Raw genomic sequence first — 19,419 nt, 5'->3', positions numbered from 1 at the left:
AATTAATTCACGAGCACCCGGAACTGCAAATCTTTGAACTCGGTCGAGCCATTCTAGCCCCTGTTTTTTCCTTTTTTCCTTTTCAGGCTCGATGGCCCCGCAAAAACAGGGATGAAAAAGTCAAAGAGTATATATATACGCGCCATTGTGTACGACATAATAAATGGAGTGCACGGGATACATGTACATCGAGCTGGGGGGGGCAATAATAAAGCAGTTTGCGTGATTGATAGTGGCGCGCGATCGCGACGCCAACGCCACCCCCTCCTGCCCCGTGTATTATAGATGGGGGTTAATTGTGCGAATCGATATTATATACATGGCTTGTACGTACACGCGTGGACTCGAGAGCGTCACTTATTGGGATGCGCCAAGAATATATTAAGGGGCATTCCTGCATCCGTGCGCTTCTCTACCATATATAGCGCCCCCAGCAGTGTGCAGTTTCGGTTTCTTCTCTCATTTACTTGTTGTTGGACGTTTACATATAAGTATATACATATGTAAGAATAAAAGGTATGTAGGTTGAGTCGGTCGAGGGTCGGTATAGCGAATACCGATCAGTTAATCGTTGGCCATCACGGAGGGAGGCGCTCGTGCGGGGTAGCCTCGCTCTCGCTGTTATATATATATACATACATGTGTGATCTCGCCCGTTTCATCAAAATTTCACAGCCAGCTTTGCGCGAGAGAACTAACCGCGCGTGTATGTATATAATAATAAAAACAAGTATACAGGTGTGTACAACTCATCGGCATCGCTTATTTAGCAGCCAACGTGCGGTTCCCCGCGTTTATTATGATGTGCGTGCGCCTCGGTGGGTGAATGGGTGGGTGGTGTGCATGTACCGCGCGCCTCTGTGTATTATACGTGTACGATATTTTACACCCGCGAAGTGGGAAAATATTTTTCACGGCTCTCTCTCTCTCTCTTGGGGCTTGTTTGCTCGCGAAAAATTATGGCGCGGGATTTCGCGTGCACGTATAAGAAGGACCGTATTTGCGCGAAATTTTTACACGTACTGGAAAAATAAAGTATTTGGATCGGTCGAGTCGAAGATTATATTGGTATTACCTCGGACAAAAACAAGAAACGTTTGCAAAAAAATCTTTTTTGAAATGTTACGCAAAACAATTAAACAATTAAAGTATTTTCAAATTACAGATAATTAGCGCTCGAAGAGAAAGATTTTCAATATTCATGACTGTTATTAATTAATGTCCAAAATGGCATACGCAACTACTCGAGATTTGGTATAATATAGTATAGACGTAATTATCAACCAAACTACTCCCACTTATTTGTAACTTGTATTTAACTCAATTATACTCGCAACTATGACGTACATAATGCACTGCTTCACTTGTTACGTGAGACAATTTTTACCTTGGATAAGTATACGGAATGATCGTAATCTTTGATTACCGCCTAATTGACCCGTGCACCTTTACCATACATCAACCAAATATCCATACAAGATTCGCTTTTTCGAGTAACTTTTGAAAAGTATACCTATACGTCTTGTTAAACTATTTTCACGGTGCACAGCAAGACAGGACGACATTTTTGGGATACTGTAATATACCCCTGCATGGTATTGAAAATTCTTGAACGCTCGAAAATAAATATGAGGCTGATGTACACGTATTTTTGCCTTCAGTTTTCCAATAAGGCTATGACAAACTTTTTCAATACAAAGTTTCTTACGCGCATTTTACCCACAAAGACACGCGTACGTTCCGAGCTAAAGAGAGTACACATACATACACACGCATATACATATATATATACCGAAAGCCGCGCACGGAGGACTCGTAAATTTTCAAGCTCCGCGTGATCGCCTCCGCCCTCTAAATATAGACAGCTGCCAGGAGCGCGAAGTTTGCGTTTGCGACTCGAGTTGCGCGAGCTACCGGTCCCTCTTTGAAGTCATTTCGTTAACTTTGACGATACTTATTTTGCCTTAAAACGTCCCTGCAGCGCCGTAGACTCTTGTTAATTTACCCGGTGCTGATGGACACGTCTTTGAGAGCAGCTTACTCTTGGATGATACGATAATGAGATTAAAAATAAAACTTGGGACGGATAGCTGCTTATTACTTTTATCGGAAGGACGAAATAAAACTGAGTGTACTCGAACGGCTGGCCTTTCGGTTGGTGTTTTTTTTTGTTTTTCTTCCTTCTCTTTCTTTGCAAATGGAAAATAAAAAGTAAAATAAATAAGTATGCTAATGAAACAACGAATGAACGAGACACGCGAAAACAAAGTGTCCTCCCACGTGGAAAGAATTCATTTGAGCTGAAAAAAAAAAAAAAAAAAAAAAAACACGCTTACAAACTAAATGCGTAAACGCGTGCGGCGCCCATTACGAGTCACTCTGGTAAACGCTCGCTCCGACAAAAGCGGCAATCAGAGACAAAAACGCCAAGTCAGAAGATGAGGCTGCGCGACAAAAGACCGATACGCGTAAAAGTGGGGAAAAAAGAAAAAAAGACGTTTACTACCCAAAGTGCGTGCAAAAAAAAAGGAAACTTATTCGTTTTCCAGCATAATAGCGTGCATAGACAGTCTCCCCCCGCGAATAGTTGGCCCCTTTCTCTCTCGAGCGGCATCAGCACTTGTACAAGTTGTAGTATACACGTACACGCAGTATATTGGAAAACAAACAAGCGCCAACACTACGGAATCAGAGTCGGCGATAAGTCGGGGAGGGGTACAAGGATGAGCGAACAAAAGGCGAGTCTTCAAGTCCCAATTCAGCTCGATGACCCTTTGAGCCGCTGCTCCGTAGCGAAAATCGTTTCGACCGGCCGCGAAATTGGAGCGCCAATTGCCGGTCCAGCGTCACAATTGGCGCACCATATAGAGTCGTGCGAGCCGCGTCATCAACCTTTTATCCGCCGCTACGTTGCTGAGATAAACCGAAAAGTCGAAGCGAGAAGGGGACGATTGCTCGCGCGTCCGCACGTGAGTATACGTATACATGCACGTAATATTACTAGGATTATATTTATATGGTTATACTTGAGCAACTTTACGTGCAAAATTCAGATATAGGTAGTATTATTTATACAACAGGAGACAAGTAACAACACGCGCTTTTGTTCCTTTGTGTTGCGTGAAAATACAACATGTTGTCATGAACTCTTTTTTCTTCTTATTTTTCATTAAAAAATGCAAAAATCACTTGTAATTTTAATAAAACACCCTTCGCAACTGTTCAAAACTATTATCTGTGGAAGCAAAAACGCTCGAGAAATAACTTAATCATTTCGAGTTCTATGAGTTCCTAAAAATTAATGAAATGGTTGGGAAAAAACAAAAAAAAAAAAAAAATGAAACAAAGTCGGTATCCCTCCGAAACAAAGAGCGTATGACAAAAGTTGGAAATTTGATTAAAATTCTAGAAATGTCCAAACTTTACTTTAAAACCGCGTTACATACTCCACTCGGACAAAGTTATACTTTTTCGGATGGTGTGAAAAAAAAAAAAAAGGAAAAAAAAAAAAAAAAAAAGAAGAAGCATGCACGATGACAAGGAAATACAACGAGTATAGGTATACCTCGCACTGCAAACCCACCAGCCCAAGACGATATTATATTGTGTTCCCGACTAATTTGAGATGCTACCTTCTCCTCAATCGAGTCAGCCGAGCAGTACATCCTCGGAACAGCCGATTTTTTGCAACACCTGCATCGACCGCGTACACCCTCACACCCGTACACAATATAGACGTGGAGGTGAACGAAATTAGAGAGAAACAGAAGGAAACGGGAGAGGAGTATATATATATAATATATATGTATAGGGATAAATAGGGATGCGGCGCATTTGCATCGTCGGCTGCGGCCGTTAACAAGTTCGGCGCACTGTCAAAACCAGATTTCTCGAGTTTACAAGGCCCCCGCAGCTGTCGGCTCGGCTTCCTTCCCGCCCTCCCTTCCACCGCGCTACACATCACCTCCTTCTAAAATCGATGTAATTCCCTCTCCATCCAACTGCGCATACATCCCACCTCGACTCCATATATATATATATACAGTTGGATGTACATGTATATATAATTACGGTCTCGCGCTGATGCGTTTCGCGAACAGCTCCGCTTACCTATATACATATTATATGTACGATTCGGCCTCAATTCGCGATCTACGAAATTTGTTATACTACACCGACGGACCGGCCTCTCCCATGTATATATACGTACAGAGCTCGGGCGCTTTAGCGTTTCGTTGCCTTCGGAATGGGTGTTTGCGTTAGGTGTACGTGTGTGTATACCTACTGTCTGTTGAGCATTGGACCAGAGAAGCCGGCCGGCGTCCTTACACGTATATATATATATAGCAGAGCTTCCTTAACGCGGCCGGCTGGTGTGCAGGTACACAGGGGTGGGTCGCTTTGCAATTCGATGCGATAGACAGACGGAATTAGGGAGCGGCGCGTTGGCTTTGTAGGTGGTGTATACGTACACATACAGGGGGTGGACGCATTCGAGCGGTGGGATTGAGTGGGAGAGAAAGAGTTAAGAATTGAAAATCGAGCAGGAGCTTCTGGCTTGGTTGGCTGCACTGTTGTCTGATGTTGTGCTACGATGGGATTATTCGGGTGGAGAGGGATCGTGGCGGTGGGACGAAGAAAACAAAACTTACTTAATCTCATTTCTTATTGGAATTTGTCTTTTTTAACTTTTTTTTTTGCATTTTTTCCACACCAATGGCCACGCTTAAAGAGTTATTAATCTCGTTGAAACGAGGCATTTAATCAATTTGGAACCATCAGATATATATATATAGAGAATTTTAAGCAGTAATCTACTAGTGAAAATTACTTTTTTTCTGCAGTCAAGATCCGTGTCAGTCTACATCAAAGTAAAGTTAAAACGATCGAAAAGAAATTTGAGTAATAGCCCTGCTCACTTCTTTTAGAATTTTGATCAACGTGCATAATTTTTATAATGCACAGTGTGAAAAGCGAGTTTTTTTCGAGCGTGAAAGCCAAGTGGAGGGAACGCAAAAAGTCATAAAACGCCTTGCTCGAGTCGAGCTTGGAACTTTAAACGCCCAAGAAATCGATCGATTGAATAGAATCGAAACAGGAACCCATTGTTGGAACTCGTATTTCACACAACTTCGAGAATCAACAAGTTTAACAATGAATGTACCAAGTGCATGTTTAATAAGATAGTCTCGTTGCAAAAGCTACACTGATATTTAATTTACTTTGAGATATATATATATTTATGATAATACAAACTGTGTCTCGCAAACGCAAGCACGCCGTTACGTTAAAACCACAAAAAAGCAGTTTCCGTCGATACAGCAGCATAAATCAAGTACAATACGCGCAATACGATTCAGACGTTCCCGAGCATAAATATAGTATTAAATCTCTCTTCTCCTACATTTTATCCGCACAATTAACAATAAGATACCGATCAACGGGAAAGAAAGTCCATCCGTAAAATGAATCGTTTTACGACTCGCCAGTTAAGCGTATCTTCGCGTATGACGCCCCGAACGGTTAAATCAAATGGCCACATTGTCCAAGGCAATAAAGCGAAAGAGAACGGCTGATAATACTTTGCTCGCTCTCACCCTCAAACTCACACATATATCAAAGCTTTGAACGGGGAAAAAATGATGGATACGGTACATATAGGTAACCGTTGGAACGATCGAAAAATAGATTTTAAAATAAGTTCGAATGATTATATTATTGCATGAAACAAATGCCTCCTTTGACGAAAAGCGCTTAAAATTGCATGCAGATGCTGTCGAACTATAAAGCTTATACAATGGAAACTTGGGGATGAAATTCGGAAGTTTAGCTCCAGATGCACGTTAAACGGAATCAATCGGTTGGGTTGCGCTTGCGGACAGCTCGAAGCGTGCAAGCGCCTATCCCTGTATCTCTACCACCTCCCCATTGGCATATGTATATACACATGACGGTGCTTGAAATTGATTATAACGCCAAGTTTCCCTTGTATCAATCGATAGGACAGCGGTGAAGGAGGAGGCTCGAGGACACCGAGGATCGTCCAAGACGAGGGGAAGGAGGATGGCTTCAGCGATGGCGGTGCTCTTGATGGCTCTGTCGATTTGGCTGTTGATCGGCCCAATCTCGGCCTACAACGAATTCGGGTTAAGCGACAGCGGCAACGGGGAGTACGACTGCCCGGAGGATTGCCACTGTCACCGTGACAGCGTGCGCATCAGTTTGGTGACCGATTGCTCGGAGAGCAATTTGACCGGGGTGCCGCACGACGGGCTCAGCCGGAACGTCTACTTGCTCGACATGAACGGCAATAACGTCGAGCACCTGGCGCCCTTTCCCCCGGACATCAAGCTACGCAGCTTTCAAATTGCCCACAATCGCCTTACCGAGCTCGCTTACGACTCCTTTGCCAACCTTACCTACCTCCTCGATGCCGACTTCTCTTACAACCGCATTACCAAGGTTGATCCCGAGGCGTTTAGGTGAGCATCCGTACTCCACATTTTTTTTGTTTTTCACTCTTACCGATAACCACCTGTACGTGGTAGCTTATTGTTTGCTCATTCTACAACTTTTCAAACGATCACTTAAGGCGATACATCTACCAAAGGAGATCGTCAGTACAATTGTTAATTCATTCAATTTGATTGATATTTTACTTTGCTTGGCCATACATTTGACATATTTGAGTACATTCGAACGTTTGACAATTTGAATCGGCACTCAATTTATATCAAGCGATTGATTTAATTGATATTGAATGATTTTTGAATCGATTATTGTATTGCAGAGACTGTCCAGGGCTTATAAATTTGGAACTCCAGCACAATCCACTGTCGGAAATACAAGGCCCGTTCCTCAACTGTCGGCCTCTAAAGTACCTAGACCTGAGCGCGTGTGGTATTCGTTCTCTCAACTCGGAGTTCTTCCAGAACACGTCGAACATCATCAAACTGTACTTGTCAAACAACCCTCTGGGCCACATTGAGCCCGGACCCTTCGACCACCTCACGAATCTCGAATACCTGAAACTCTCCAATTGTAGTCTCACGTCCATCTCCCCGGAAGTATTCCGTGATTCGGAGAACCTGCGGGAACTCGAGTTGGATGAAAACGATTTGCGATCGTTGAACTGGAACGCGGTTCTGACACCCCTCGTTCGCCTGGAATACTTGAACCTGAGAAAAACCAAAATCACCAATTTGCCGGGCGACGCTTTCGCTAAGAATCGATATTTAACGAGGTTGGTGCTGGCTGACAACGAACTACACCATCTCGACGTTGAAAGTACATTAGGACACAACCTGCACAATCTTCAATCCCTGGATCTCTCCAACTGCCATCTCCAGGACAGGTTGTCCGAAGAAGCATTCAGAAACGCTAGTAATCTTCGCGACCTGAACCTTAACGGCAATCCAATGTTCGCAGCCGATCTGACCGTGGTGCTGCAGCATCTGCCGGAACTCCACAAGTTATCGCTCAGTAACTGCAAATTGCGCAGATTGCCCGAGGCTTTCGAGAACCTCGAACATTTGCAAGAACTCGACATTTCGTACAATCCACTTTCGGACGCGTTTGTCCATCTGCTGAATCCTCTGAAATCTCTCGAGTACCTTGACATGTCCTACTGCAATCTTGGTCACGTGGGCAACAACACGTTCACGTTAATGACGTCACTAAAGAAATTGATAATGTCCGGCAACATGCTGCACTCCCTCGAGGAGGGACTTTTCACCCAACTAACGCGACTCGAGAGCCTCGAGCTGAACGATTGCGGTCTGAAGCACCCAATCGATCCAAAAGTCTTTGGTGATCGTCCCTACGCCAACATCATCGAGTTGAAACTGAGCAAAAACCCTCTGGCGGTTCCTAAAGAAGGTCCTTTGCTGCCTGATCAGCTCTCGGGTGTGGAGATCATCGATTTGAGCTACTGCGACATCGACCGACTGCACGAAGACGTGTTCTCGGATACGCTAAACCTCACGACTCTTAACCTGTCGAACAACAAACTGACCGGTGCCGACAACCTTACTTTCCTCAACAAACTCCGACAACTCGAACACCTGGATCTCAGCAACAACAGCCTAAGTACAATCAGGCCACGCGTCTTTCACTTCAATCCGCGTCTTTTGAGCGTCAACCTGATGGGCAATCCTTTCGTCTGCAACTGTTCGATCGCCGAGATGTGGGACTGGGCTCTGAAGGAAAAGAACGATCTTGATGTCCTGGTGGGCTCTCAGCCGTCGCAGTACACGACTGGTGCCGTTAAGTTGCGCAAGACTCTGTCTTGCTCTTACGATTCTAAGGAGACGAACCGCAACCTCGTGAGGACCTGGGCCAAGTACATTCGCGAGTCGCAGTGCCACAGGAGCTCATGATACGGTACGGCTGAATATCAGGGTGTTGGGCAGAAGCAGCAGGTCGTACGTGGACCCACAAAAAACGAGCTGTAGGTGACGTTTTTATTTTTTTTTTTTTACAAGCCCCTTAGTTACGTTTATGTGAATCCTACTCCATGATAAATTATCGATTAGTTTACATATTCTATCATTGTTGTAACTTAAATTTTAATACCGTGTGTAATTTATAACATTAGCAGTTTTGAATATTCGGTACTTTAAAACAAAACATAAAATAAATTGAAAACAAAAAAATTGTGTATTTTCGGGAAAAAATTTGTTGTTTCTTAAAACAAAATTTTAAATCAAACGTATTCATGGTAACATTTCGAAGTGTAATAGTATATCAAATGTATTATTAAGTATATTGTATTCTATTATCAGTAATATAATTATCAAATGCTGTATATTACTTCGTATAAAAAGTATTTTTTTTAATACTCTGTAAGTATACATCAGATGTATTGTGCTTGAAAGTATCCGCATAGTAATGTATTTTGATATTGTAGTGAAAATTAATTTTTACCTTTTATGTTAAAACTTGAATATTGTAACAGGTTTATTTTTTAATGCTGATCTGTAAGCATCGACGGATGTATGTTTTAAATTATTTAGTGTAACACTTCTTATGTATAGACGATATCAATTTTCTTTTTACCTAAGCTATTAAAAAAACTTTTGTTAACATTAATCAGCTCTCGTCTCTTGACTTCAAGTTGAGGAGTTTAAGATTATGAAACAGATGTTGGTTCCGTAGCGCAGTTTCTTTTATGATAATAAAAAAAATTAAAAATTAAAAATAAAATTCTCTTATTACAAGTTAATCCAAATAAGAATTTTAATATCGAAATTATTACAATATCTAGAATTGTGTATAAATAAATTATTGTGCGTAAATAAATAATTCCGTGAATCTTCGTTGTAGCTACGGTACTTCAAGTTGGGTGCACAACATTTTTAACCCAGTATTTGTTAGGTGAACGTGTTTTGTTCCAGCCTTTTTAACGGGTATGATTGGGAAATTAGAGTTTCTTGGATCCTTTTGTAGGATATATAGTGTGGAGCTTCGCAAACTTCTACCATGCAGTTATCACCGTCCTAAAGTAAAGCTTCTCTCCCTCTAATAAGTAGTTTACCCAACTCTGGCAAGTTTTCCACCTCGTTATGTTGAAGTAATCATAATACTTTGTTTCTAATGTCACGTATGCGTTTCTTACGTGGCTGTAAACTGTTTTCGCTTTTTTTGATGTGGTTTTAGCTGTCAGTTTCTTTTTCTTTGTTCATCAACTCAGTTTTTTTCTGTTTTTATTTTTATAGTTTTTCCGTACACGTCGTAAATCAAGTGATTTTCCTGCTTTCGGATTTTTACTCTTTCTACGTTGAGCGATTTTATTAAGAATCTTTTATTTGCGATTCCTCCTGAATATGCCATTTATTTTTTGCTCCGCTGGGTTCTGTCCGCTTTACCTTGTATTTTCTCCAAATCGGGCATCCAATGATCCAATATCATATCCGATGGGTTCGCCACAGACATCTGTAGAATCTCCAGTAGATTTCCTTACCATGAGTCAGTCTTTCATGAGCCGCGCTGTCGGTACTGTATCATTTGACGAGCGCAGTTCATTCTCTTCTTTATAGATGTCGGGTTTTATAATTCTTAACTGCGCTCAACTTCAATTATTTTATGTTACCAAATGATAAAATATAACGGGAAAAACAGAATTAAGATAAATAAATAACGCAAATAAAAATGATTTCCATAATATCAAGTATTGATACATAAAAGAATTATTTACGACTATGGAAAACCTACAGATTGAAAAACTTTGAGAAATTCAATATGTAATCAAAGTACATATATTATTAAATATAACTTTTCGTGCGCATAACTTACGTGTAAATATTATACTGATGAAAATATGTAATAATATCTTTAATTTAAAAAAAAGTTGCTTTTTACGACTTTTTTCTTCTATTTAGTTTTCACCTTCGGCTTGCGATGATAAATAAAGTAAGATCTTTGATCAAAGAAACATTTACCTTGAGATTAGCGTAGAGTTAGATGAGCGCAAACAGAAGAATCACCGGAGATCTTACAAGTATAATTTGGCATGCAACTCGCACGTGTGCGCATAAGTCATATTCGAATTTTTCGATACAGGTGACTGAGTATGGAACTATCAACTGATTTGGTTACATAACGAAGAGAATGTTATGACTTGCTACGCCATATAGATATTGAAATATCTGAAAAACCCGTTACAAGAGATAACTGCAATTGGAAGTAAAGGTGTTGGCTTGAAACATCCATTATATTTAGGTGTGGTCTCTGTCCTCAGCAACGGACTATACTATTTCTTTTACCTTCGATGAAGACATTTTCAGAAGATTGTTGACGTGTATAAAATTCAAAATTTGTCTTTTGTGCCAAAATGATGGTCCTTCTATTTCGCCTATAACTTGGCTTGGAGTAATATTTGTTTGAAAAGCAATCGAAAACTCTTAAGATATCACGTTTCATTCACAAGACATGGATTTTTTAATTGTGACGCTATGCCACGCAAAACAGTTTCAAATTTTAATTTTCTCTATCTCACGATTTTTCAAAGATTTTCACATATACATACATATTTTTATTGTTGATCATGTAATCGCATGAATGTTTGTACCTCAGATTATGATTATTTGTTGTAGACAAGCTGATAATGACAATAGGTGGTTGTACAGATGGATTTGTATTTGGGTAATCTCCCTAATATAGATGTAGACCTATCCAGCTCATCGACTGCACGTTATATTGTAGTATACGGAATATTTATTCACGAGCATGATTTATATAAATACTGTGGGACAAGCCAATAGAATTTAATTTGTACGGAAGAGACGCTTTTTAAAATAAGAAGAAGCGTTGTAAATCAATTTTTTAAGAATGACAGGTTTTGCTGTTTCTGAAATTAAAATTTAGTGAATTAATATTGAAAGAAAACAAGAAAACATGTAAAAATGAGAAAAATAATTTGACAGTTCCTCCTTTTCCGAAAACAACAAAATATCGACTATCAAGATGCTCCTTATCGCGTTAAGTTTCGTGTACACCAAGTTTTCCACAAAAACTGAAACTGGGTATTTTAGACGCGTGATACCATAAATATACAATATTAAGCAATGTACTGTAGAGATTAGAACATTTTGTTTCCGTGTTGCTTTTGAATAAAAGAAAAAAAAACTGAGCTGTCATTTTGGGAAGAGAAAGGACAAAATAAAAAGCAACAGCTGGTGCAGAAGATAACACGTGACGTAAGCCTGTCCTTTTGCATCATTAAACTCGAAATATACAACTGATCACGTCTATCTGATCGTAACAGTCTCGTATTTCATGTATGACTCTCTGTAAGTTTCTATAGATATAGTGATAGTACGCCCACATCACTGATACTTATCTACTATATACTAACCAGCGCCGCAGCCTCAGTCTGCCTCAGTCGTAACGCGGTGAGCGACGGCATCGTTAGAAGAGCTGTGCCACACCGCAGCAGTACAATTCAAGTGTTGGCGCGACCTGTGACACCATTTTAAAGTGTCTTCGATAGCCTTGCCCACTAGCAATTTTATTTTTTCTACTTTTTATATTTTTTTCGTAAAGATAGGATATATGTAGTCTTATCATACATTTCACACATGTGCACGTTTTTGTAAACGAATACCTTGCCCCACGGGCTGTGATTCGCGTGACCAGGAGAGCTTTATTATCATCATGATACTAGACATGCTGGAAAGCGCCCTCTGCATACCGAAGCTTTACTACGGCGCGCTTTTCGGTCTCGGTTTCTGCGTTTACTACCTCTTCGAAGTTGTCAAGGTGCGTAACGCATACATACTTACAGAATAAGACAAGGACACCTCTGTAATAATGAGTCACTGCAGCGGACTGTCTCCCTCATCTCTTTTGCACGTTTTATGTGTGTATCTATACGAAAGAAACGGGTGCCTGTGACGTGTTTATCTCTCTCTCTCTCTCTCTCTCTTCGCGGTTAGTGAGATATTGCGGTTGGTTTTTAAATATACATGCTGACTTGACAGAGTGACTCGAGGAATATGTTGCATTACGTGCTATGAGACAATCTTGACTTGAATTTTAATACAGCGCGACGTGTATTGTATGTGTTTGTTTGTAATAATACGTTAAAATACGTTAGTTTTTTTTACACGTAACGAGAGGACTTTTGGACGAATTGTAAGGAAAATGAGTTTCAGAGCATGTCGACCCTTGACTGATGTAAAAAGAAAAAAATCTACAGAGGACGGAAGTAACAAAATGCCTTAGTAAATATCGGTCACTCGTAGGTGTTACAAAATATTTATAGCATCTCTGCTGCCAAACGTTGTGAAACTCACCTCAATAATTAAATGTAGATTAGCATATACTTTCCGGAAAAACCGTCAATGTAATATATTGTCATTCCAGTTGCTGTATTTTTGTTTCGAAGTTCACGTTGAAATGATAAACTTCGTTACTGCAACAATTTATTTCGTCATAAAAAAAAAAACGACATTATCAGCATAATTAGTAAAAATTAATTTTTATGCAATCAAAGTTCCGCAACGACATTTTTGTTCTTGTCAAACTCGTGCAACGTGTTTCAAGTTGTAGACCTTTCTATTCTTTAATTCAAAATTTTATTAAAAACAGTGATGACAAATATGTATTATTGGGAAAAGATCGGCTGAATCTTCGCAGCCGATCTTATTTATTAGAGTTGACATGCAAATGTACTGAGTAATCGCAACTTAATTTCTTACATGGTTTCCAACAATGTGAGAGTTAAAAAATTTTAATCCGTAATTTGACTTGATAATTATTTTTTCTCAATAAATTAAGTATGTATCTCGTTTACCTTCGCTCATACATGTTTTGAATGTGTGTATACACGTAACGCTTAATGTATAAGATTAACGCTCGGTTCAACATGCGGTTACAATTTATGGGTACGTTTTGCGGATAGACTATTAAAAGGCAGCACAATAGAAGAGTCTCGTGCGTGACATAATATACCGTCATGTCTCTATATTTATTTCTATTAATTTGACCTCAGTAGCGTTCACGTTCATGGCACTCTTTTAAAGCACATTCTAACAGAAGCGGAGAGCGCCTGGCGCATGCGTTACGTGACCTATTCCTCAAAAAATACGAATGAAGCGTCTTTAAACGATGAACAATTTGTTTTTCTAGGTATTTAGAAATATTTTTCGAACAAACACTCTTACACATTATTAAAAACTTTTTTTTTATTTTTTAGCTTAATATGAATTCAGAATGTCATTGGTTGTTTGTTTATAAACCATTTTATTAGAAATTCTCAAACTAACATATAACTAAATTTACCAAAATTCATAAGTGTGTGTATGTAATCATACTCCTGATTTATTTAATGTTGTCAAATATTGTCATACTTCTGTCTACTTTTGTCTACTTCTTCAAAACAAAAATATGAATTTGTAAATTGCGTATAAAAAAAAAAGTTTCATGATATATGAAGTTTGTGTGCGGAATACTTCTTATACATCACAAGTTACGGTAGCCAACACGTGCACGATCAACTCGCGTGTAGCATGCGTACATTGTCGAGTCATAAAATGTCAATATCCATGTCTAAAAATTATAATTTGTATGCAGAATTTTTTTTTTTTTTTTTAGCTCTGACTGTATAAAAAAAATGCTAATCAATAAATAATGGTCTATTTATAAAATAAAGTAAAACTGTTACGTTAATAGAATCGTGTTATAAGGGTAAAAAGTTTTTTTTTAATTAACGGCATGTTACTACATACACTGTGCGATTAATTATATTTTTTCTTTACATTACAGGCACCACAAGTTTATTGTGCTAAAGGGCCATTTTTGGATTTCATAAATGATAATGTGCCGATTCTCAAAGACAAATTTTGGCCCACATTATGGTGTTTTGAAAGCAGAGCTCAGACTGTTTTTGCGAACTTACTTCGGTCACGATTGTGGCCGTACATAAAATACCGCAGGTGTGTTGAACTTTGTTTTATTTGATAACAATATGGATCAAGAAATAATACATAAAAAAAAAGTATTAAAAAATATCCTTAGAGATTAACTCACATTGCGTTTATATCATTCAAACGTATAAAATTTGACTTTGATTGCTAAAGCAGTTTTTGATTTTTAAATTCGTCTGCATAACGTCAATAGAAAGACTCATATTTAATTCATTTATGATTGCATCTCGACAATATCGAACATAGTATGTAAAAATATGTGAATTAAAAAATGATAAAATAATCGTTGCAGGGAAATTTTGATTCTATCAGATGGCGGTGAAGTGGCCCTTGACTGGGCCGAGCAAAATTGTTGTCCAACTTCGCCAATCATGATAATATTGCCCGGTTTAACCGGAGCAAGTCATGCAGAATACATAAAATGTCTAGTCTACGCGGCTAAAAATGTCGGCATCAAATGCGTTATATTTAACAACAGAGGATTAGGTGGCGTGAAATTAAAGGTACAGATTTTTTGCACACAGTTGTGTTGGGATCGACCCCACAAAGCCGTTTCTCGGTACCTCAGAGTTTTTTCAGGATAAAAAAGCTAGCCACTTCAAGGAGATTTACATACATGGCAATGGCGCTATGTGGTCGATCCCAATTATTATCTTGACGTTATGCAAGTGGAAACTCTATTATTTGTCGTATTAATAGTAGACTACTCATTTTTCTTGGAAACTTTCACAACAATCAGTTTTAAAATTTATATTTAAACAAAATATTATTGTGTAAAGTTCCACTTCTCATGGGGGATATACGATTCAGTAACTTTCCACTTGGATAATTTTACCATTAATTATGTGACTATTAACGAAAATTAGGCAATTAAAATTAATTGTCCTATTGAACATCTAAACCCTTTTTTTTATATCTTAGAACATTTATCAATAACTGAAACTTAAAAATAAAAATACTTATAAATGTATATTATTGAGTTATTACATGAAATCAATCACCACACTCTAGTAGATATTAATAAACGTGAGCAATTAAAACAATTGAAAGTTAGTAGGAAAAACCAACATAATATACGTAGATAAAAAACTGTCACACCGTGTATAAAAATATGTATGGACGCAATATGTATGTTAAATAAAGGATACCTTATTACAGACACCAAGATTGTACTGTGCTTCCAACTGCGAGGACTTGAACGAAGTCATCGAGCACGTGCACCGGCTCCACCCAAACATGCCCATTGCAGCCACAGGTATTTCAATGGGAGGGTACGTGGCGTATATAATTATTTAAACTTTATTTCTCTGCTCATAGCTTATTAGTGATACCGGAGAAATGCCGATTTTAATACCTCATATTGATAAAACGTTAATTTTATTCATGTTTAAAAATAATATGGTTCAAATTGAAAAAAAAAAATCAAGTTACACCGTGTTATTTTCAAATGTGTTGTTGGATAATTCTAGTAAATAAATTCAAGCAATAAGGTTTTAATTCACATTATTTGAAATATATTTTTGATTACAACTGCGGAACAAAGAGAAGCTTACTGATTTATGACATTTGTTGTAGATTTCTTAATTTTTTCGTATTTACTTAATATTTTTACACTATCTGAAAATAAGAATCTGGTCTTTTGAAATAAAAAATTTTTTTTCCGTCTTAATGTTAAAACAACGAAACGCTAAAACACAACTCGAACGCTAAAAAATTAATATTTATCTTGGGTATAAAAATAATTAGAAACAGCTCAGTAATCGAATAGAGAGGCAGTTGAGATAAAAACATCTTAATCAATAATTGTATACCTCAGTTTTAATCTGATATAGAAATAAAATACGGGTGTAAACTAAACGTATTACTTATCGTGACAGGTTGATACTTGGCAACTACTTGATCCAGAAGGGAAGAGCCGCCATCGGCAAACTAAAAGCCGGTCTCGCCATATCCGTGCCCTGGAACGTGTTCGAAGCGACGAAAAGCATCGAAAAGCCATACTTGAATCTGATGCTAAACTGGCATCTTTGCGATAGTCTTCGGAAAAATGTGACACGACACATGGACGACGAAATAAGGGAACAGCTGGGCAAGGGTTTGGATATCGAAACAGCATTGAAGGTGAGTGTTTTGTAGAACTGAGAATTTTTTCTTTCTTGTTTAACAGCAGTAAGAGGTAACTATGTAAATTCTAAAACAGAGGGATATAAAGTTTAACAGAGCTGTACGTAACAAAAAAAAAGGGGGAAAGGAACACAAAAAAAGAATAAATAAACGCAGTGATCATAAAATTTTTTTTTTTTATATAGAGTACAACGGTTCGCGAATTCGATGAATACTTTACGTCAAGGCACTTTGGCTACAAGGACGTTCAGGATTATTATTCAACAGCCACTCTTCACGATAAATTACACCGAGTGGAAGTTCCTCTTCTCTGTCTCAGTGCTGCGGATGACCCATTTCAGCCGCTGGAAGGTAACCCCGAAGACTTTTGTTCGAAAAAAAAAAACTTTTACCATCGACTTTCCAAGAGCTGTCAGAACTTGACTTTGGGATTAAATATTCATTGTAGGAAACCTCATCGTCGATCTGACACGTTCAAACGCTAAAAAAAGGCGTTAGGGTTAAAAATTTACTAGCTTTGAATTTTTTACAAATCGTCCTACCAGTAAAAACGTATGACATTTTTTTTTTTTTTTTTTTGTTCTATTTCAATTATCAAGCTTCAGTGAATTATATCTATTATATTCTAAGAGTAATTTACCCAAAAAAATAAATAGTTAGAATAGCAATAAATATTTTTCTGTACAATAATTTATTCTTGAAGCTTAATATTTTCATTTAATATTTAATATGCCTTAAATATCCCAAATAATGACTCCAATACTAATATATTTCAAGATTTTCGGAAAGACCACCATAAAAAAATTTATAGCGATAAAATTCACCCTTTGTCATATTAACTTTTATTTATTTTTTTTTTTGTATAAATTTCATTATTTTCTTTGAGTTAAGTAAATTAGCTTATCGCCAGACGAAAATTATCGCACCAAAAATACTAATTATAAACAATAAATAAAAAAAAAAAACTTTTTCAGCAATACCACTAAAAGAAGTCAAAGACACCAAGAATGTCGCAATGATCGTGACATCTCGAGGAGGACATATAGGTTTTCTTGAAGGTATCTGGCCAGTAAGAGAAGAACAGTACATGGGAAAGGTGTTCGCTCAATTTTTTACAGCAGTTTTTACAATTGGTCAGGACCATCCAGCCTTCTACTAAATTAAAATCAATCTACACCTCTTCTCTCTTGGCTCACCTTGCCGAATTTGTACAAAAAAAATTTAATACTATCCAGTATGCGTTTTTACTTGATTTTGAAACGTACATTTAGTCATACATATATACGCAACTCGATTATTCCCTCCTACCAAGATTTTTGTACTAATGCATTCGTACCTAATTATTAACTAATGTAATATTTAAAGATTTTTACACTGTTTTTTTTATCACTTTTGCATATTATTAATTTTAAAATTTATTAAATTCTGTTGTGTAGTAACAAATGTTTAGTGTGCCGATTTTGTAAATATCTGTAGAATTTTTGTCTGCGAGCATAAATTAAAGTGCCTAATAACAATTTTTTTCTTTCATAAACTAGAAAACTCACATTCCTTATTTTCTTAATAATTGTTAAGAGGTTACATTCTTATAAAAAAACTGGTCATAATAATGATCATAATAATGTTTATATACTAAGTTGTTGAACTTGTAAAGTTATGTAAAAAATTATAACTAAAAAGTTATTCAATAAATCCTTTTTAAGAAAAAAATATACTCAAAAACAATTTATTTTGCAAGTACAATTTCTTTTTGTTTTTTTACGTAATGAATATTTTCTAAAAATCCTAAATAATACAATTTCTTGACAGTTAATAAAGAGCATAAATTTTTTACCACAGAATTATATCATATATACGGTTGTGTAACAAGTATTTTTAATTAAAATTATTATTATCTGTACATAAAAATGTAAAATAATTACTGATATTTAAATCAAATTATAATTTAAAAATAAATTATTGTGATGCTTGAGACTTGTAACTTATTTTACCATCTTTACTTGCGTTCACATACACGCATAAAAGTAATTATAAATTGTTTTTCTCAAATTTATTTTTACATGTATTACAATATAGAAAAAAAATTTTCAATCTCAAACTGTCTTTTTCAGCCTCAGCTCAACATAATCATTGCACAATAATTCAGAGGTAAATTAAGGTGGATCTTGCGCAAAATAAAAATCGTGGTATCACGAGTGTTACAACTCACACCTACGGCTCAAAGTTTTATCTCTTACTGAAATTTGTAGTTTTTTTTTTTTTTTTCAATTCTATTTTCGTGACTCTGGTTGATTATGCTGCTTTCTTTTATGAATTAATGAATTAATATTTGTGTTGATGGATACCACATAATACGGAACCTGTACTTACTATTTTGTTATCTAGATAACATCTTATCTGTTTTGTTTATTTAATGATTTAATGCATACATCATGTATACATTAATCACACATACCACTATTTTTCAGTTTCAAATGGTGAGTTTGCAAATATTTAATTTAAAATTAAATTAGCCTCTGTTGTATAAGAAAAAATTCATTTCTTCAGCAAAGAAAATATTTTTTTATTAAAATAATGACATTTATTGAAAAATAAAAGAACAAAACTTTATTGTTCGTATCCCTTTTTTTTTTTTATGTACAATTTACACAAAAAGTATATCTGGTTTTCCTTACTGATGTTTAGTCTATATAATACGAAAGCTCACTTCTTTGAAATAAGTATAACATGCGGCAGCACACACGACCATTAAGAGTCTCATTAGCATTTTTCTAAAAACAGAACTGTCAAGAGCAGGTCAAGTTGAACCTTAGAGCTATTTTACAAGACAACGGTAAGAAAAGGTATTTTTAGATGAACTTTAATTTTT

The 19,419-nt window shown here is 37.0% G+C and overlaps 2 protein-coding genes across 3 annotated transcripts in view; both read left to right on the top strand.

Annotated features, from left to right (window-relative positions):
* Positions 1 to 9,127, top strand: part of LOC106636539 (uncharacterized) — a 29,886-nt gene extending 20,759 nt beyond the window's left edge. For both annotated transcript variants that reach the window (XM_014348935.2, XM_023389619.2), the window contains exons 2-3: positions 6,003 to 6,482; positions 6,791 to 9,127. In XM_014348935.2, the coding sequence (XP_014204421.2) occupies positions 6,064 to 6,482; positions 6,791 to 8,378 (2,007 nt within the window). In that variant the 5' untranslated portion in view covers positions 6,003 to 6,063 and the 3' untranslated portion in view covers positions 8,379 to 9,127. The remainder of the gene's footprint in view (positions 1 to 6,002; positions 6,483 to 6,790) is intronic.
* Positions 9,128 to 11,900: 2,773 nt separating this feature from the next.
* On the top strand, positions 11,901 to 18,260 carry LOC106640477 (phospholipase ABHD3-like). Its single transcript, XM_089592703.1, has 7 exons — positions 11,901 to 12,258; positions 14,266 to 14,435; positions 14,719 to 14,929; positions 15,585 to 15,697; positions 16,304 to 16,547; positions 16,736 to 16,901; positions 17,525 to 18,260. Exons 1-7 carry the CDS (start codon positions 12,154 to 12,156, stop codon positions 17,707 to 17,709), a joined length of 1,194 nt encoding a protein of 397 aa, XP_089448829.1. The 5' UTR covers positions 11,901 to 12,153; the 3' UTR covers positions 17,710 to 18,260.
* The last annotated feature ends 1,159 nt before the right edge of the window (positions 18,261 to 19,419 follow it).

This window comes from Copidosoma floridanum, unplaced genomic scaffold (genome assembly GCF_036245765.1).
Source record: "Copidosoma floridanum isolate Cflo_tuat_1 unplaced genomic scaffold, Cflo_Japanese_pri ptg000019l, whole genome shotgun sequence".
Lineage (NCBI taxonomy): Eukaryota > Metazoa > Arthropoda > Insecta > Hymenoptera > Encyrtidae > Copidosoma > Copidosoma floridanum.
This window is presented reverse-complemented; position numbering and strand designations above follow the sequence as displayed.